At 35.9% G+C, this 22,066-nt stretch overlaps 1 protein-coding gene across 1 annotated transcript; it reads left to right on the top strand.

Moving 5' to 3' along the window:
* The first annotated feature begins 12,108 nt into the window (after window positions 1-12,108).
* On the top strand, window positions 12,109-18,397 carry LOC126161657 (uncharacterized). Its single transcript, XM_049917651.1, has 2 exons — window positions 12,109-17,688; window positions 17,893-18,397. The coding sequence occupies exons 1-2, from the start codon at window positions 16,817-16,819 to the stop codon at window positions 18,062-18,064; spliced, it is 1,044 nt and encodes a 347-aa protein (XP_049773608.1). The 5' UTR covers window positions 12,109-16,816; the 3' UTR covers window positions 18,065-18,397.
* Window positions 18,398-22,066: the final 3,669 nt, after the last annotated feature.

The raw sequence follows: 22,066 nt of genomic DNA, 5'->3' as shown, positions 1-22,066 counted from the left end.
GCTGTGATCCATTTTCAAATGGAATTTCTTGCGGTGTACCGTACCGAAAGAATGAGATAGCGCCCTTCCCCTTTCCTCAGCCCACCTGTATTTAGTGTGTCAGGTGGATGCTTAACATGTGACAGTTCTTCTTTAAGCAATTTCTTCTTGTTGTGATATTTATATTCGGAAATAACTAACTTCCCACAGATTTGATGCCATGTGAAAATCTTCAGTCAGGTGTAACTCTTTCTGCGTTGGCCACATCTTGAAAAGTAATGTTTAAAATTAAGAAAAACAAAAATAATAAGTAGTCCGACGAAGAGATTCTCACGGCGCAAGGAGAATAACTGGAGGCCATGACTATCAATACGTTCACACTACGAAATGTCGGGCAACATTGTCTAATTACAACAATTTCATGTCTCCCAATTCAAACGGGGGTTAAAATTTGTGTGATTTTGGGTTGCATAAGCGCGTCTATAGACAAGAAATGTCTCGCAGTCGTCTATATACAAAATCACTCGAGTGTCTACGGATACTCTCTAGTTACTAAAATCATTCGACTTACAGGACTTATCACAGCGGAGAGGGGCATCAGGAACACAAATACTTGTATACAGTGCGTATTACAACTATTAGTGAAAACTGTCACGGGTGAAAGTGTAGAGGAAAAAGGAAAGGAGGCACCAAATTATAAAGTCGCTAGTGTGGGAAAATGTTCTCAAACCGGCCCTTTCTGTGCAAAAGCATGTGATTTGACTCAGATCATTGTCGTGCAATGTGAGGCACCGACTAGCAATCACGGCTACGGGGACATGTGCATGACTTTGAACTCAGCCGACGCTCTCGCAACATTCGAATGTTATTTGCGATTCTTGAAGTTGTCGACACAGGCTAGGGGCAAAATCGCATCCTGTTATGTTAAAGAGTAGGCCTACAGTTTGTGTTATTCGGTTGCTAAAGACGCGCAGAGCGTTCTGTTAACACGGTCCTGGAAATATTTGAGACCGGGCGTCGGCGTTTTCCTCTAAAAATAGTCGATTGAGTCACTCGGGGAAGTATGCCAAAGAAGTGGCGTTGCGACTATGCTACCTGCAAACATAGTTGCATTGTTTTCGTCCGCCGTTTTCACAGAGGGCGTGTCCGGACCTGCGAAGCGCAAGTTGTTTGCCAGGAGCATGGCTGCTCTATAATAATTTTCGAAGCTTGTTTACGGAATTTGTTGAAATTTTGCCATCAGATCCAGTTCATGAGCGTTCTGACTACTAAAAAAACAGTGCATATCCCTGTTCGGGATACGTCCCCAGTAACAAGAGTTTCGGAGAAATGTGTTAACGTACTCTGGAAAGCCTCTGCCGTATAAACGGGAAAAAACTTAAGTAAGAGTGTAATGTTCACGCTCAACGGTTGTGACTAGATAGAGATATACATTTTGTGCAGAAAGGTTCGTACAGAATCAGTCGCAACAGTACAAAAGCGAAGGAATTAGATCGCGAAGGGCACTTTTCGAATGTTTCTTCTTTTGTGAGGCACTTATATTTGCATTTTCTGTCTAAATAATGCGATAATTCGGGTACTGCTCCTTTAACTACACAGAATATGTTGCAGCATTCTCATATTTGTAGAAAAGTATACACAAGATAGTGAATAGAGTGGTATAGAATATTTATTCACCTTTAAACGCGTTTACGTGCTTGATGTCATATAAGCATTATAGGAATCTGTAGGTATACAGTTATAGTATTCATACAGTACACTTTGCCTGATTAAGTTGTAATTATGTTACAAGAAGGCATTAACGTAGGTTATTACTTCAGAATTCTTATTATCTTTGTTTACAAATGTAATACAGTGTGCCACAATGAATCAACATACCACATTAATGTCTTTATAGAAATATTATAATTTTCTATAAGTCCTCAAGAATAAAAATTACAAGTCATCTATTATATGTTCTGTAAAATCTGTCATTGTATAAAATGCTTTACCCTTTACCATGATCTTATTAAGTTTTTGGATTTATTCAGATGCACTGAGTGAATATTTTAAGATAATTTGTTAAAATATGAGAGACCAAGATATCTTATTATTGTTGTGGACCTCTGCTAGTCTGGTGTATGGCATGCCAATTGAACACCCATTTCTTGTGTTTAGGTGGTGTATTGATATCCCAAAAATTTATCCAGGTTTTGTTTAGCATATACTAGGCAACTATAAACACACATGCTAGGGACTACATAATATTAATTTCCTTGAAGTAGTGCCTACACAATTTCTGAAAGGACCAGACAGCAGTTAATGGGAGAAGTATTCATGTAAATATATATTTTAATGTTAACAGTATGGCTCCATTCAGAATTTGATAAAAGTTATGTATTGGACACCCCCTTCCATTTTTCAGTATGGCATAGATGTAAACATTAGGCTTCACCACTGGTCACTTTATTACCACAAACAGATTTTCTGGTTTAAAATTTGTTGGCTTTGCCAACTCACAAGCCAGTTGTCACCTACCAACCTAAATTAGACCTCAGGCTGTGCAACTGATCAATCAGTCACCACAACCAAGATTTTGGGAGGAGGAGGAGGGGGGGGGGGGGGGGAAGTCTAATATGTAACTTTAGCCCAGAAGTTTTCTAGCATATCAACAGTAGATCTCAGTATAACTATGGAGTCATTCCATACTAAGTCATCCAGGGCCCAACACCAACTTGTCACAGATGTTTACGAAAATTTTTGTTTGAATTGTATGCATAAAGACAAGAAAATATTCCAAGTGTCATATAGTTCTAACAAGTAGTTTCTGAGTTATCACTGTTTAAAGTTTTAGGTTAACTGTATTTCCAAGGGCAATTAAGCCTGCATGCTTTTACAGAAACTTAAACAAAATCATTACTTTTCAAGCTAGAGCCTTGAAATTTTCACAATTATGTTCTAAATTAAACGCTGAAACTGATAGAACTAAAAATTCCAATTTATAATGTTCATTCCATTGTAAAACTGTACTGAAACTCAAAATATTGTTCATTTCAAAATTGTGACATGACATAGGTGTAGAAAATTATAAATAGCTAAAATCTCTCTCCAAATAACCCAATAAAACCATATATTTGTTGAAAACACATGGTGCAAAAAATTGGTGGGGTTCTGAGTTGTAACAATTTTATAACAAACTGAAGTCAAATTTTGTAATTTACTTTGTAAAATACATGTTTGATACAATAATTAAATATTTGAAATCAATACAACTGTGAAAATACCAGATGAACTCAAGTTTCATGTATCAATTATTTTAAAATAAAAGATAGATACATTGAGAATTTTACAAAATAGGTTTACTTACATTTGAATACATGAGGTGGCAATTATTTGTTTTCAAACAAATCCTTTGTACAAAGAGTTTTGATGACTTTAAAGTTTAATAATTATTCAGTTTAAGTATTATACTAAGTTTATATGAAGCAGTATGTACAATAATTACCTTTAAATGTCCATTAAGGTGTTTTTTTTTACAATAAAGCATTGAAATTGTTCCATGTTTTGATGATTAGCATCAATCTTATGTGATTTGCCGAACTGAGATGCTACCTCTGGAGGAGCTATTATACACAGTAGATGGGCTGGTGGAACAGGACATGTCTTCTTTTTTAGGCCAAAATAAAGTTTCTGTCGGTTCAGTCTCCTTCTTCTTCATTGAAACCCAGAACCATTCCTATCCACCAGTTTTGCTCATAAATGCATGCAACAAATGACTGTAGGTTAGTTTTAAGGGTTGGGATAGTCGTAAAAATAGTTTCTTTCAACAAACTTTCCAAGTCTGAATGCACTCGCTTGGCTGTAATTTCTTTGCAAGAAGCTGGCTTAAAATAATGGTAACTTCTTGTACCTGGTATTGTTTGATCCATTTGAAATGTAGTCTCAAGCTTTCTTCTTTTAGTTTCAATTTCTTCTTCCTTTAAAAAGAAAAAAATATATTTTTGAGAATAAACTTTTGCAAAAAATGTTCATTTGTTCAGCATTTATTATCTGCTCACTTTGCCTACTGCTCTGCCAGATTTATTTTTTCTTTTGTAACAGTTCTCTTAACTGTGCCTCCTATCCCATCGCATGTTTTACCATGACTCGTAGCATGAAATGGACAGCCTGCATTTAATTTAAAATCTTTATAATGAAAACATAAATTTATCATGCGTTTGAAGTTTTTGTACTGAGAAGTGCACTACCTATAAAATACTCAGTTTGGTCAATGTCAGGAAAGTTTTGTTTTATGAAATCTATGGTTTTTTTCTTGTACTGAATAAACAATTGGTACTTCATGCTTTAGATTATCTGAAATGAAACACAATGGTGTTTCTTTTATGGTGGAATCTTCATTTTTAGAAAAAATCACTACTGGATGAACTGAGCAGTTCAAGTGGCCCCAGTGGTAGGACGGCACTTCATTTTGCAGAATGAAGCTATTGTTTTCTGCAAAATTCATAAGAACTAAAACCTCATTAAATGCCATTTTTTTTCTCTGTTTCATGTAAGAGTTTTGAGCTTTTGTGATGTAACAGTGAGGTATCAGAGACTCGATTTTTTTTTAGTAAAATCAGTAAACTCCTTACAAGGTGACAGCATTGTTTGTAAAGTGCCATCACTTGAAACCCACTGCGCAGATTTGATGTCTTCATCTTATTCGTAGTCTTCTAGTATTTTTCTCAGATGTAGCTGCTGTGTTTCACTTGTTTTTACACTCTCTCTCTCTCTCTCTCTCTCTCTCTCTCTCTCTCTCTCTCTCTCTCTCTGTCTCTCTCTGAGAGTTCCAGGTGAACCAGCAAGCACACACAATTTCAGTCTAGTACCTGTAAGTTGCATAAAAGAATTCTTTTCTGCTTGTAAGTATTTTTTTTATACTAACTTTGTCTTTAGCACCTGGCAACATGTAAGAAAATTCATCATCTTCATAAAACAGTTGGACAGTGTCTGTTGTTTCTTGGGGGAAGGGTTCTGCCATGTTTGGGTTCTGTCGAAGCCAAAATACCTTTCTTGTTTGCAAGCGTTCTGGCTTTTCACACTAAATATTCTGATACATTACATTTTTATGCTGCTTTTCTCCAAGACCAAGACTTTGGAGTGATTGTTAATATATGTATTTTTCCCCTTTAGGTTAAGTTTGTCTTGAGTTTTTCCTTTATAGCATCCACTATATGATCAAGATTCACAGATTTTGTATTCAATTCATTACTTTCAGTTGTATTGTCAGATTCACTTAATAATTGGATTCTTGTACTTTCAAAACAAATGACAACTTTTCTAATCTGGTTTTTTGCCTTTTTAAACTTCTTTTTAGCATATTTTTTCTTTGATTGGGTAGATAATGACTGAAGTTTAAGTCATGCCACATCCACCCCTAAAAGAGTTTCATTCAACTTTTCTCTTTCTACTATTCTTTTGCATTGGTTAATTCACTCTCATTTGCTTCATTACTTTCAAGTAGAGCAATATCTTCTTTGTCTAAAGTTGGTGGTGCCTCATTCAACAGTTTTCTACATGTACTGCACAACTGGTTTCCTGGCACTAAAATAATGTTCTTATTTTGCTTAACATATTTTGCTTTTTCCAGAGTAATTTCTTCTTTTTTATAGGTACAGAATGTTTCTTAAATGGATTACAACAGGATTTTTGGTTGTTTTCAAAATACTGGAAAAAATAACACAAATGATGGGAACAAATATCTGTTTCACTGTACTGCTTATTGTTGTTGTTATTGTGGTCTTCAGTCCTGAGAGTGGTTTGATGCAGCTCTCCATGCTACTCTATCCTGTGCAAGCTTCTTCATCTCCCAGTACCTACTGCAACCTACATCCTTCTGAATCTGCCTAGTGTATTCATCTCTTGGTCTCCCCCTACGATTTTTACCCTCCACGCTGCCCTCCAATACTAAATTGGTGATCCCTTGATGCCTCAGAACATGTCCTACCAACCGATCCCTTCTTCTGGTCAAGTTGTGCCACAAACTTCTCTTCTCCCCAATCGTATTCAATACTTTCTCATTAGTTATGTGATCTACCCATCTAATCTTCAGCATTCTTCTGTATACTGCTTATTAGTAAGCCAAATCAAAATTTCTACTACTTCTTTAGACAACTTTTCTGAAATTAAATAAATGTCTTTGCTTTTTGTCAGTGAAGTATTTTCATATGAAAAAATTAGTAATGAAGCTACTGAACACTTAAAATTATTACTTGAACTTGCTCTTATCTCCATGGTAAGAAAAACACAAACACACACACACACACACACACACACACACACACACACAAAACAACAGCATTAAAAATAAAATTATAGCTGTGTTTATATAACAATTATTTAAAATGTCACTAAGCACAAAACACTAGGCAGTTAACTTGAACAGAGCCAAATACACACTGATAGACTTGCAGTAGAGGCAGGCTGGGGGGGGGGGGGGGTCATGTACTGACTTGAATTTCATGTCTTGACAGAAGACAGTTGGCAGACTGCTGACTGGTGAATTTTTTGTGTGCATACTTGCATAGTTGTACTGCCTTATCTGAACTTCAACACACTTCTCATGACTCCAAAAATGTTGTATGTTTCTTGACTTTAACTTCAGCTAAATAAAACAAAAAAAGATAAATAAAGTTACAACTACAGTAAAATCTTTGTCCTAATTTAAAAAAATACATAACAGAAAATGTATTAATAAATTACTGTTTTAAGTAGCTGATCTTCCAAATTACAGTTTTAAACCAGAACCCCACCAATTTTTTTGCCCCATTTGAAAGTTAATTTTATGCTGTTTTCAAAAATATATGGTTCTATTGGATTATTTGGAGACAGATTATAGCTATTCATAATTTTCTATGCCTATATCATAATTTTGAAATTAACAATATTTTGAGTTTCAGTACAGTTTTTCAATATGATTTAACATTATAAATCAGAATTTAGTAGATCTATCAGTTTCAGTGTTTAATTTAGAACATAATTGTGAAAATTTCAAGGCTCTAGCTTCAAAATTAACGATTTTGCTTCAAATTCTGTAAAAGCATGCACGCTTTAGTTACATCTTAATCACCCTTGGAAATACAATTAATGTAAAACTTTAATCGCTGATAATTCAGAAACTACTTGTTAGAATTGGATGAAACTTTGGATGTTTTCTTATCTTTATGCATACTTTTCACACGTAAATTTTGGAAGAAATCCAAAAACATTAGATCTTATATCTTCTTTTGACTGGATGATTCGGTGTGGAGTGACCCTATTGTTAATTGTGCACAATATCTCAAATAAATAATTTTAAGTTGAACCCTTTGTGGGCATATCAATAGGGCACAGTATGCTGTGTAAGTAGATGTGCTACAAGGTATTAAAGTGTACCTGATGGTGTACCAAAAACGCCACTGAGATGAATCCAATAATCAGATAGGAGCACATACACAAGAAAAAGATACCACGAGCCAGTCTGTCTTTCTATTATATGTCCCTTTCACTTAATATGATAATGTGTGTTGTTGTTGTTGTTGTTGTTGTTGTTGTTGTTATTATTGTCATCATCGCCGTCTTCAGTCCAGAGACTGGTTTGATGCAGCTCTCCATGCAACTATATTCTGTGCAAGCTTCTTTATCTCCAAGTAACTGCTGCAACCTACATCCTTCTGAATCTACTTAGTGTATTCATCTCTTGGTCTCCCTCTACGATTTTTACGCTCCACACTGCCCTCCAGTACAAAATTGGTGATCCCTTGATGCCTCAGAACATGTCCTACCAACTAAGCCCTTCTTCTAGTCAAGTTGTGCCACAAATACAAATATTTTCAGAAACAACTTCCTGACACTTAAATCTATATGCGATGTTAACAAATTTCTCTTCTTCAGCAACGCTTTCCTTGCTATTGCCAGTCTTTCCTTGCTATTGCCAGTCCACATTTTATATCCTCTCTACTTTGACCATCATTAGTTATTTTGCTCCCCAAATAGCAAAACTCATCTACTACTTTAAGTGTGTCATTTCCTAACCTAATTCCCTCAACATCACCTGATTTAATTCAACTACATTCCGTAATCCTCGTTTTGTGTTTGTTGATGTTCATCTTATACCCTCCTTTCATGACACTGTCCCTTCCGTTCAACTGCTCTTCCAAGTCCTTTGCTGCCTCTGACAGAATCACAATGTCATCGGCAAACCTCAAAGTTTTTATTTCTTCTCCATGGTTTTTAATACCTACTATGAATTTTTTCTTTTGTTTTCTTTACTGCTTGCTCAATATACTGTTTGAATAATATCAGGGCCGGCCAGTGTGGCCAAGCGGTTATAGGCGCTACAGTCCGGAACCGCGTGACCTCAACGGTCACAGGTTTGAATCCTGCCTCGGGCATGGATGTGTGTGATGTCCTTGGGTTAGTTAGGTTTAAGTAGTTCTAAGTTCTAGGGGACTGATGACCTCAGAAGTTAAGTCCCATAGTGCTCACAGCCATTTTTTGGATAACATTGGGGATAGGCTACAACCTTGGCTCACTCCCTTCCCAACCACTGCTTCTCTTTCATACCCCTCAACTCTTATAACTGCCATCTGGTATCTGTACAAATTGTAAATAGCCTTTCGCTCCCTGTATTGGACCGCTGCCACCTTCAGAATTTGAGAGAGAGTATTCCAGTCAACACTGTCAAATGCCTTCTCTAAGTCTGCAAATGCTAGAAATGTAGATTTGCCTTTCCTTAACCTGTCTTCTATGAGAAGTCGTAGAGTCAGTATTGCCTCACGTGTTCCTACATGTGATATAATATAGATTAAAAGTGTTGATTTCACATCAGAAACATGAGCATTCTACTAGAAAGTGGAATTCATATGGCAGACTAAACAATATGCATAATTCATCATAACTTTTCTCTGTTATCTGTTTACAGTTATTTATTCACCAGAGGACAGAGTAATGAAAAAAACTTGAAATAATAATTTTGAATTGTTTACTACATTCTACAAACCATTGTAAAATGCCAGGCAGGGAGCACCGGAAGAATGGTTTGTTAACACACAAGCTGTAATTAGTCTAGTCTTTGTGATCCCTACAGGAGCGATGTGTAGGGGTTGTTCATCCATCTACGTCCATACTCTAGAAACCACTGTGAAATGCACAGCTGTAGGTAGTATATTTCTAACTTGATCACTTCAAGTTGATTCTTGAAACTGTTTAAGTAATGGTAGTTTGTGTCTATCTCCAAGTATTTGTCAGTTTAGGTCTTTCAGTATCTCCCTAATACTCTCCCAATGGGTCAAGCAAACCTGTGACTGTTTGTGCCATCTTTCTTTGTATATGTTCAATGTTCCCTATTGGTCCCATTTGGTATTACTCCCACACACTTGAGCAGTATTTTAGGATGGGTTGCACAAGTGTTTTGTAAGCGATATCTTTTGTAAATTGATTTTGGTAGTAATCAAAGTCTGCCACCCACTTTACCTACAGCTGATCTTATTTGATCATTCTATTTCATATCCCTACAAATTGTACTTGCAGAATGCTGTTTATTTTGTTTTGTAAAGTGCACAATTTTACATTTCTGAACATTTAAAGCAAGTTGCCAGTCTTTGTGCCACTTTTAAATTCTACTCTAAATGCAGTTCATAATTTGTATGAGGTTTCTCACCAGTATATGCCTATAATATGATGACAGGAAGATAGAAGAAATGGATAGTGTTAAATTCTTGGGATTACAGCTAGCTCTCTCTCTCTCTCTCTCTCTCTCTCTCTCTCTCTCTCTCTCTCTCTCAAAAATTCTCTAAAAATTCAGTGCAGAAATGTAATCATTATAAATAAGTTTTTTTTTTTAATGAGTCTTCTATTCAGTGTTTATTGCCTCTTAAATGAAAATGTGTTTAAAAAGTCTTTGATTCAGTCTGCATCCATGATGATCATTCCACTTGGGATCTGTGGATCGTACATTAGCATTCTTATATTCATTTTTCGCAGTAAATATTTATTGGCATGTTCTACATCCTAGAGGACCTCCTGACTATGGATCAACTGGAACAAAAAGTACATCTAATCTAATCGATCGAAAGCTGACTGAATATTTGTGCAGCTTTTTTCAGACACTACTTCATAATAGATAACTGCATAATCTGCAGAAAGTCTGAGATTACCATTAATATTGTCTGCAATGACTCTCCATCCAATATAACATGCTGCATCCTCCCTACTTAGAAATCCTCAATCCAGTCACAAATTTCCCTTAATTCCCCATACAATTACAGTTTTGATAATAAGTGCATGTGTGGTATTAAATCAAAGGCTTTTCAGAAATCAAGACATACTCCATCTACCTGACCGACTAGATCCATGTATTTCAGGATGATATGTAACTAAAATGTGTTCGATGTTTTTGGAATCCATGCTGGTTGACATGGAGGTGATCATTCTGTTTCAGATACCTCGTTACATTTGAGCTCAGAATATGTTCTAAGTTTCTACAACAATTGGACAGTAATTTTGTAAATCATTTGTGCTGCCCAGCTTGTAGACAGGTGTGACCTGTAGTTTCTTCCAACCATTGGGCACAGTTTATTGTTTAAGGGCTCTGCAGTATATTATGGTGAAAAGAGGTGGCCTAACCCAGCTGCAAATATGTTATAGAATCTGATATGAATTCCACTAGCTGCCGGAACTTTGTTCAGTTTCAGCAATAACAGCTGTTTCTAAACCCCACTAACACTAACATCTGTTTCACTCACTTTGCAATAGTGTTAGAATTAATGTGCAATGATACTCATGGATTCTCCTTTGTAATGGAATATTTGAAAACACTCATCATTTGTACTTTCACTTTAATTCCCTCAGTTTCAATACCTGTCTCGTTGTTGGGTATCTGGACACTAAATTTGACGGCCTAACTCGTTTCATTCAGAATCTCTCCATCTATAGCTTTATGAATGAGATTTTCACACTGCAGCGGAGTGTGCGCAGATATGTAACTTCCTGGCAGATTAAAACTGTGTGCCCGACCGAGACTCGAACTCGGGACCTTTGCCTTTCGCGGGCAAGTGCTCTACCATCTGAGCTACCGAAGCACGACTCACGCCCGGTACTCACAGCTTTACTTCTGCCAGTATCTCGTCTCCTACCTTCCAAACTTTACAGAAGCTCTCCTGCGAACCTTGCAGAACTAGCACTCCTGAAAGAAAGGATACTGCAGAGACATGGCTTAGCCACAGCCTGGGGGATGTTTCCAGAATGAGATTTTCACTCTGCAGCGGAGTGTGCGCTGATATGAAACTCCCTGGCAGATTCTGTAAAGTTTGGAAGAACTAGCACTCCTGAATGAAAGGATACTGCGGAGACATGGCTTAGCCACAGCCTGGGGGATGTTTCCAGAATGAGAAAGTTTGGAAGGTAGGAGACGAGATACTGGCAGAAGTAAAGCTGTGAGTACCAGGCGTGAGTAGAGCACTTGCCCGCGAAAGCAAAGGTCCCGAGTTCGAGTCTTGGTCGGGCACACAGTTTTAATCTGACAGGAGGTTTTATAGCTTTATGCTTTCTTTTGCACCTACTATGCAGCAATCTTTCTTTCTTTACAAATATCTTTACACCAACTGTATACCACAAAGAGCCCCTCCCATCAGGAACAGTTCTACTAAGCAGACAAATACAGTGCATTTTCGAGTAATCTTTTAAACTTGAACAATACTTCTTCAGGGTGCTCCTGTCCAGGATTAAAAATTTCAAGCTCTTTATTAAGATATGACACTACTGTCTCTTTATCTTGTTTGCTGAATATATAAATCTTTCTACTTGTTTTATAGCCCTTTGTCCTTTTGTAATTATTGTTGCTACAACTGCCTCATGGTCACTGGTACTGGTTTTCGTGTGGGCACCCTCAAAGACATCAGGTCTCTTTGTTACCATTAAATCCAATATATTTCCACCATGAGTGGGATACCAAACTGTGTGTTCTAGGTAGGTTTTGGAGAAGTCCTTTAATAATGTTTCCCAGGAAGCCTTTCTTGCCCACCACTAAAAAATTATTTATGCACACCCTTAATAAGTGGTACAATGGGACGAACCCTCTGCCATGCACCTCACTGTGATTTGCAGAGTATATATGTAGATGAAGATGCAGATGCAGACACTGGGTCTTGCCTTAACAATATCACATGCAGATTCAATTTCTTTGTTGGTGGATTCGAGTTTCTTGTCTTCTGTGACAAATACACCACCTCCACTTCCCATTAGCCTATCCTTTTGATATACTTCCAGATGTTCCCTAAAAATCTCATTATTTTCAATTTTGAGTTTTAACCAGTTTTCTGCACCTAATGTTTGTGTGCTCCACTACTTTTCAGAGCACTGGTGCTCTGTTGCAAATGCTTTGGCAGTCAAACAGTCAGATTTTAATGTACTTGCTTGTAGAGGTGAATTTTAGGATCTTACACTGATACTTCCAGGCCAGATTCAGATTCTATAGGTGTTTTTGCCCATAGAATAGGCTTTATCAGTTATAGAATGTTACAGTTACAATCAAGATATTAGAAATAATGTTCACATTGCATGTGCAAATTAAGTGTCTTATATTAACCAGTTATATAGTTTAGAACCAGAAACTTAAATATCAATTTCAGCATTACATATATCAAAGAATTATTGCATCCTGTAAAATGGATTGCCATCTAACCAGCTGAAACCATGTAAAGGTGTGTTTAGATCAGAATATGATAATTCATTAAAGAACTTCAGACAGTTCATTTTGCGAGATTTTCCTGTGTCCGTCAGTTACATTATATTAATACTTGTTCCATTGGTCATGAATACAAAATTTCATACTGATGTTGAATGTATCAGTTTAACATAAGTTGGGAGTTGTCATTCAGAAATTCTTTTAATTTGTTTTTAAATTCCTGTTGGCTATCTGTCAGACTTTTGATGCTAATTGGTAAATGACTAAAGACTTCTGTGGGAGCATAATTCACCCCTTTCTGTACCAAAGTCAGATTTAACAGAGTGTAGTGAAGATCATCCTTTCTTCTAGTGATGTAGCTATGCACTTTGCTGTTATTTTTTAACTGTGATGGGTTATGAATAACAAATTTCTTAAGTGAATATATGTGTTGTGAAGGTACTGTGAATGCCTCTACTTGAATAAATGTCTGCACAAGGTGAAAGTGGGTGGGCTCCAGCTATTATTTTGGTTACACACTTTTATCTTAATGGTGAATTATCCCCAAATATGACACCATACAAAAGTAGTGAATAAAAATAGGCATAGTAGGATAATTTACCAATATGTTTATCACCAAAATTTGCAATAATCCTAATAGCACAAGTAGCTGAACTCAAATGTTTCAGCAGAACATTAATGTGTTTCTTCCAGTTCAGTTTCTCATCAGTGCACATACTCAGAAATTCTGAATATTCCGCATCAGCTACAGACTTCTGTTAAAAGTCTATACTTATCAACAGTGTTATACCACTTACTGTACAGAACTGTATATACTGTGTTTTCTCAAAATTTAGCGAGAGTCCATTTGCAGAGAACCACTTAATAATTTTCTAAGAGACATTACTACAATTTCCACAGCTAATTCGTGTTTATTGTGCGTGGTTACAATACTTCTATCATCAGCAAACAGAACTAGCTTTGCATCTTCATGATTATAGAGTGGCAAGTCGTTAACACATATTAAGAACAATAAAGGACCCAAGACTGAACCGTGTGGGACACCGTTCTAAATACTTCCTCAATTAGACGACTCTGCTGAGTTTTACAGACTATATGTGTTGTGAATTTCAACATTCTGCATTCTTCCAATTAAATATGTGTTAAACCATTTGTCCACTGACCCACTCGTACCACAATACTTAAGCCTATTTTGAAGACATTCGTGATGCATACATTCAAAAGCCTTTGACAGATCACAAGAAATCCCAATGGGTGATGCTCGGTTATTCAGAGCATTTAATATTTGATCAATGATAACGTATATAGCATTTTCTGTTGAAAAGCCTTTCTGAAAACCAAACTTAATATTTTGTTAGTACATCATGTATTCATATGTATGAAGGTACTGTTGAATACATTACTTTCTCAAGAACTTTTCATAAAGCTGTCAGAAGCGAGATTGGGTGGTAGTTGTTAGCAGTTGACCCATTCCCCTTTTTATGCCGTGGTTTAACAATAGCATATTTCGATCTATCTGGAACAATGCCCTGTTTCAGTGAGCTACTACATGTGTGGCTGAAAATCACACTTGTCTGTTGGGAACAAGCTTTCAGCACTCTGTTGGAAAGGCCATGAATTCCATGTGAGGTTTTACTTTTGAGTTTTTTTCTTAATTTCAGTTGGAGAGTTGGGCTGAATTTCAGTTTTATCAAATTGCATAGGTATTGCCTCTTCCATACACAGCCTTGCATTGTATAATGAACAGTTGAATCTTATTTTCTCTGCAGCACTAAAAAATGATTATCAAAACTATTTTCTATTTATGACTTTTCATTAATGAACTTTTCATTGAGTTTGATAGAAATACAGTCTTCCTGTGCTCTGAGTTGCTCTGCTTTCCTGTTAAAAATATTCCAAATTGTTTTAATTTTATTGTCAGAGGTGCTAATCTCAGACATAATGCACATACTTCTCGACTTTTTAATAATTTTTCTTAATACAGTGCAGTATTTTTTATAATGTTTGACTGTCCTTGGATCATTACTCCTTGCAACTATAAAATATTTTCTTGGAGCTATGTCATGTACTGTAACTGGCCATGCATCATGATCAGAAAGACTATTCTTAACAGGAAAAGCTTTAATTTGATTAAATTTATCTTGTTGTATCTATCAGTACTCTGCTTTCATGTGCTACCAGAGTAGGAAAATCAATGACTGATATCAACTTGAAGGAAAAAAAAAACAAGTAATACTTCAAGGTCATTCCTTCTATTAGACACATTCAGAAAATGTACATTGAAATCCCCAAAAACAATAATTTGTTTCCCTCTGTCTGACAGACAGCACAACAAAGATTCCAAGTGTTTCAGAAATAGCTGAAAATTTTGCAATGGGAACTTACACACAGCTACAATTTTAAAAGTACCACTATTTAGTTTAAGCTCAGAGATACATGCTTCTGTACAGTGCTCTACAAATTTTTTATAGTTTCTAAATTTTTCACACTATGATACATTTTAACAGATATGGCAACTCCTCCTCTATCCATAGTTTCTGTACCTACATGTGCTGAAAGCTTATTCACCTACATTTACCTTTTCCATATCTGCGATTATGTGATGTTCAGACAGGCATAGTACATCTATTCCACCATGAGTTTCTAAATCTTCCAAACAAACAAGAAGCTTGTCTACTTTGTTTTTTTAATCCCATGATATTCTGATGCAATATATTAACATTACATTTCACTGTACTTTATGAGAATCTTCTGATATATTAAAATTATTTTTCACTGTACTCTCATGAGAATCTTGTAATATTTTAACATGTCAAGTACCTGCCTGTCTGAGCTTCTCATTAAGCACAATTTCATTCAGTGTTGAATCATTGGACACTGCTCTTAGTATTAATTCTTCTTGTGGTGTCATGATAACATATATTCTTTCTAGTGTCAAAATATTGTATATTATGTTGTTCTTAACGTAGATCAGTGAGACAAAGGTATGAAGATTTACAACTGTCAACATGTTCTTCATGAATGGGTGGGGTTGTGTTCCCTGAGATGAGTCTTACACATTATTCGTTGTACATCATTAATATGTAGATAACAGTAATGTAATCAAGTTATAAAGTACAGCTACAGTCTTAAATACTAAACTGAACATTGTACATATCAACTGAAGTAGTACATGTCTAATCTTAAATATCAAAATCAACAGTGTCCATAGCATAGAACACTTTTATATTGTAATATGATTTTTTTTGTTACCCAGTCATATAATGTTATTTTGAACTATGTAAGTGACAACAATTGGGTAGTGAGAGGAAACTTGTTAAAAATTTTTAGGGCATTCACTTATGGGAGTTCCTTGTTATTGCTAACCTGTCCCTTGGAATGTCACTGTTTGTGTTATTTTAGTGTTATGTTTGTGAATTGTTTCCCTAACAATACATTCTTTAATGCTGCCCTAGACAAAGAGTGCAGACACACAGATATACATATTTACAGTTGTTGGTATCCTAAGCCTGGTAAAAAGACTGTGAAAGTGCTCTGTTGGCCCAGCATTGCATATTATACAGCCAATTTCACTGAAATTGAGATATGTAATTGAGAAATCTTGGAATATGTCGTACAGGATAATTATTACTGATCATATCTCTCAGTTTTCACGTGATGTAGGACACTCTTGAGATCTCTTTACAGACTTGGTTACTATGCGCTTCCTAATTGAGTTTGCCATCAGTACGTGCTCCTAAGAGTTTGACACATTTATTTTCTACATTCTCAGACAATCCTAATATTAGCTTTCGTGTTTCGTGTGGTTTACAAACAAGTTTATTGGCTGCAAGCCAATGTAATACTGAATCAAGAGTTTCTTACATAATCTTATCAAGAGCTGGGATGTTGTAATCCCAAGGAAGTAACATTATATCAGCAGCATAACAGATTACAGGCTGTGATACACAATGGGGCAGGTCACTGATAACCATAATGATAAGGATGGGCCCCTGTTGAACAACTGTACCAGTGTTTACTAAGGAAGAATGTCTATTTTTATTGAGACAAACTGTCTCCTGTTGTTCAGCTAGGAAGAAATTGCTGCTAATGTAGATTTGTGTACACCATGATAATCCAATTTTGTTAGCAATATGTTAAAAGGAATGCAGTAGAATGCTTTACTTGGCTCACATAATACAAGCGACACCATATGATGTTAGTAACTTTAGGCCTTTATCAATGTTGTCAGGTTTCTCAAAAATAATAGAAAGGGTAATGTATCAGAGACTATACAAATTTCTTATTAAGAATAGAATATTGGTTAATGCGCAAAATGGTTTCCGTAAAAATAAATCAACTGAAACAGCTATCTTCAATTTTTTGCAACTTGTTCTAAATTCCATAAACAGAAAGGAATTAAATTGTGGATTGTTTTTAGACTTATCAAAGGCCTTTGATGTCATCGACCATAAGTTACTGCTTAGGAAGTTATATGCCTATGGAATACGTGGAGTTGCCCACAAATGGTTTGAATCATATCTGTCAGACAGGTATCAGAAGGTGGAGATGAGCCAGGCAGATAGGACATATTCATCAAGATTCGAGAGAGTTTTGTATGGAGTACCCCAGGGATCTGTATTAATATTTATCAATGACCTACCAAGTCAACTATCTGAAGCAGAGGCAGTACTGTTTGCTGATGATACAAGTTTGTTTGTTAAAGCAAATAGTGAAGCTGACTTACAAGAAAAAGTCACATTGGCAACAGACGAAGCAGACAGATGGTTTAATGAAAACAGACTCATTGTGAATGCCAAAAAAACAACGTGGATCAACTTCAGACATATTACAAATAAAATAAAAACTAACCTTACAGTAGAACTGGGTAAGTGTAAGATTGAACAAGCATCATACACTAAATTCTTGGGAGTATGGTTTGATGAACACTTAAGATGGGAAAAGCATCTAATATCATTGAACAAAAAATTAAGTCAAACATGTTATATACTTAGAATGCTTAAAAGCTCATGTAATATTAAAACAGTGTTATGTGTTTATTTCTCATTCATGCACAGTTTATTAAGATACGGCGTACAGTTTTGGGGGAACATCAGTCTAACAAAACACTCATTTAGACTACAAAAGAAGGCAGTCAGAATAATAAAAGGTATAGGATATAGAGACTCTTGTAGGCAAGCTTTCAAAGAATTAAAAATCATGACACTACCATCTGTATACATATATGAAAGCATATGTTTCTTAAAAGAACACGAGGAATTTTCTACATTAAACAGAGAATTTCACAACTACGAAACGAGGAATAGGAATGATTTCCACAGAGAAATTCATAAAACAGCTATGTATCACAAAAGTGTACTATACCAACCCAAAATCTCTACAGTGCTCTCTCCAAAGAACTAAAAATAATACCAAAACTACATATTTAAAAGAGAATTAAAAAACATATTATTGACCAATAGTTTTTACAGTATTGAAGAGTTTATGAATCGTTGACAATAAAAGCACAGTTAATATTTCCCTGACATAATAAATATGTGTAATTGCTCACATTTAAATACTTGCTGTTTCTATGAAAGTGTGAAACAGTGTTAATGTAAGAATGTAAATAATCTTTGATGTGAGAATCACTAACTTTTTTTTTTTTTTTTTTTTTTTTTTGTACGTTGTTATCCTACTTGTATATTTTTATGTTAATGTTCTGAAAGTTCTATTAAAATTGTAATGTCTAAGTGACAAGTAAATTCAATTACAAATTTTCATGTATATGTATTTTAAATTGTAATGTTTATTGACAAGTCCTATGTCATTTCGATGATGTACTACAAGGACGCTAATAAATTGAATTGAATTGAATTGTTTTCAAAAGTTGTTGATGACTGATCAATAATTTCCAGAACAGCTGATCAATAATTTCCAGAACAGTGGCAGTGGCATTTTATCTGGCTGAAATTGATACTGATTGTTGCAAAGGAGATCATGCTTGTCAAAATAATTGTTTAACTGTATTTACATGAGTGATTCATGCATTTTTGAGGGAATTTGCACAACATAAACTGATTGTTAGTTCTGGGGGCATTATTTATCACTCTTTTTGAATCTGGGGATAAGTTTTGAGACCTTGAGTGACTCTGGAAAATTCTGTAGTTTAAACATACTCTCTTAAAAATAAAACTTAGCGGGTTACTTATCAAGTGAACTGCTCTGTTAACATAATAATTAGACATCTGATAGCAGTCCATACTTTCAGAATTAGATAATTTAAAAACAGTTTTTCAGACCTCATAAGGCATGCCTTTACCCTAATGAAACTAAGATCCTTCAGCCAGGTGGGAAACAAGCAGAATCCTTGCAGATGTATCTGTGGCCTTAATTTTGTCTCAAAGTTCGCTGACTGATGTGACAAAGTAGTCATTCAATTCTCCTGGATCAAGCAGAGTTTTCGTATCTTCTGGGAGAATTATTTTGTATAATAATTTCCCAAGCTGCCTTCTATGTATCTTCCACATGCTACTTATTACATTTGTAATACTTTTTACTTCTAAGATAAGTATTCTAAACCATGTCCCTCTGCTCAGCCCCTCAATTATCCTCATTTTTATGTATCTGGTACAGTATGAGCTTGTTTTCTCTAATTTCTGCCAATTCTTTTGTGCATCAGTTAATTTTTGTATTTTTACATTTACCTGAAGAGCTAACTTTTATAAATGATGAGCAAGAATATAATAAGTCTCTATATTTTGTAAAAAGTGATCAAAATAATTTTCAACTCCAGTTTTTCATGTTTGACACTCATAAACAGAGTTCCAATTTGTGTTTTTTAACTTGTCAATAAATAACATAATTTCTTCTCTCCCTGATCTCTTACTCATTCCACATTAAATTCACTGAAGTACGTTGGTTGCTTATGATAAAGTGTTAAAAGCAGTGGATAATGATATGCAAAATTCCATCGGCCAGGGTAGCCACTTATTCATCTTTATGTAAATTAACAATAATATTGTCTAGAAATGAAATGTGCAAATAACATTTGTGGCTGGGAGCCCCTTCTGAGGAATTTGGCCACCTGGTGCAAGTCTTTTTAGTTTACATTATCAGACTGCCTGATTTTCAGCATTCCCCTGTAGCAGCACATCTCAGATGCCTGAAATGGTATTATTCTCTTCTGTTACAGTTTTTTGATAGTCCATTTCTCACTACCATACAATGATGTGCTCCAAACATACATTCTCAGGATTTGTTTCCACAAATTAAGGTCTATGTTTGATACTCATAGACTTCTCTGGGCCAGGAATGTCCTTTTTGCCAGTGCTAGTCTGCTTTTTATGTCCTCCTTCTTTCATTCATCATGGGTTATTTTCCTGCTTAGGTAGCAGAATTCCTTAACTTCATCTACTTTGTGATCACCAATCTTGATGATAATTTTCTCGCCATTGTCATTTCTGCTACTTCTCATTATTTGTGTCTTTCTTCAATTCAACGGGTCCTGGAATTCATTGAGGATAGCAATGTCATCAGCAAATCTTTTCATTGATATCTTTTTACCTTGAATTTTAATCCCACTCTTGAATCTTCCTTTTGTTTCCATCATTGCTTTTTTGATGTGTAGAGTGAACATTAGGGGTTAAAGAGCATATCTCTTCATTTCTTCAGAATTATGTGGATGACTTTTTCCGAAAGTCTAATGGTATATTGCCAGTCTCAAAATTGTACGCACCAGTGTGAATGGTCATTTTCTTGCCACTCCCCCAGTGATTTTAGGAATCCTGGTGAACTGTTATCAATTAATTTTAAGTTGTCCAAAGCTCTTTTAAATTCTGACTCTAATACAGGATACTATCATTTCCCTTTGGCCTCTTGTTTCCTCTTCATCAGGTAAGGCCTCCCCCTCATGTTGCTGTTGTGTGTTCAGTCCTGAGACTGGTTTGATGCGGCTCTCCGTGCTACTCTATCCTGTGCAAGCTTCTTCATCTCCCAGTACCTACTGCAGCCTACATCCTTCTGAATCTGTGTAGTGTATTCATCTCGTGGTCTCCCTCTATGATTTTTACCCTCCACACTGCCCTACAGTACTAAATTGGTGATCCCTTGATGCCTCAGAACATGTCCTACCAACCAATCCCTTCTTCTAGTCAAGTTGTGCCACAAACTCTTCTTCTCCGCAATTCTATTCAATACCTCCTCATTAGTTATGTGATCTACCCATGTAATCTTCAGCATTCTTCTGCAGCACCACATTTCAAAAGCTACTATTCTCTTCTTGTCTAAACTATTTATCGTCCATGTTTCACTTCCATACATGGCTACTCCATACAAATACTTTCAGAAACGACTTCCTGACACTTAAAACAATACTCAATGTTAACAAATTTTTCTTCTTCAGAAACGCTTTCCTTGCCATTGCCAGTCTACATTTTATATCCTCTCTACTTCGACCTTCATCAGTTATTTTGCTCCCCAAATAGCAAAACTCCTTTACTACTTTAAGTGTCTCGTTTCCTAACCTAATTCCCTCAGCATCACCCGACTTAATTCGACTACATTCCATTATCCTCGTTTTGCTTTTATTGATGTTCACCTTATACGCTCCTTTCAAGACACCGTCCATTCCTTTCAACTGCTCTTCGAAGTCCTTTGCTGTCTCTGACAGAATTACAATGTCATCGGCGAACCTCAAAGTTTTTATTTCTTCTCCATGGATTTTAATTCCTACTCCGAATTTTTCTTTTGTTTCCTTTACTGCTTGCTCAATATAGAGATTAAATAGCATCGGGGAGAGGCTACAACCCTGTCTCACTCCCTTCCCAACCACTGCTTCCCTTTCATGTCCCTCAACTCTTATAACTGCCATCTGCTTTCTGTACAAATTGTAAATAGCCTCTCGCTCCCTGTTTTTTAACCCTGCCACCTTCAGAATTTGAAAGAGAATATTCCAGTCAACATTGTCCAAAGCTTTCTCTAAGTCTACAAGTGCTAGAAATGTAGGTTTGCCTTTCGTTAATCTTTCTTGTAAGATAAGTCGTGGTGTCAGTATTGCCTCACGTGTTCCAACATTTCTACAGAATCCAAACTGATCTTCCCCGAGGTTGGGTTCTACCAGTTTTTCCATTCATCTGTAAAGAATTTGCGTTAGTATTTTGCAGCTGTGACTTATTAAACTGATAGTTCGGTAATTTTCGCATCTGTCAACACCTGCTTTCTATGGGATTGGAATTATTATATTCTTATTGATGTCTGAGGGAATTTCACCTGTCTCACACATCTTGCTCACCAGATGGTAGAGTTTTGTCAGGACTGACTCTCCCAAGGCTATCAGTAGTTCTAATGGAATGTTGTCTACTCCCGGGGCCTTGTTTCGACTTAGGTCTTTTAGTGCGCTGTCGAACTCTTCTCGCAGTATCGTAT

The sequence above is a fragment of the Schistocerca cancellata genome, chromosome 2, assembly GCF_023864275.1.
Source record: "Schistocerca cancellata isolate TAMUIC-IGC-003103 chromosome 2, iqSchCanc2.1, whole genome shotgun sequence".
Taxonomy (NCBI): domain Eukaryota; kingdom Metazoa; phylum Arthropoda; class Insecta; order Orthoptera; family Acrididae; genus Schistocerca; species Schistocerca cancellata.
The sequence above is the reverse complement of the archived record's forward strand: the minus strand, read 5'-3'. Positions and strand labels throughout refer to the sequence as shown.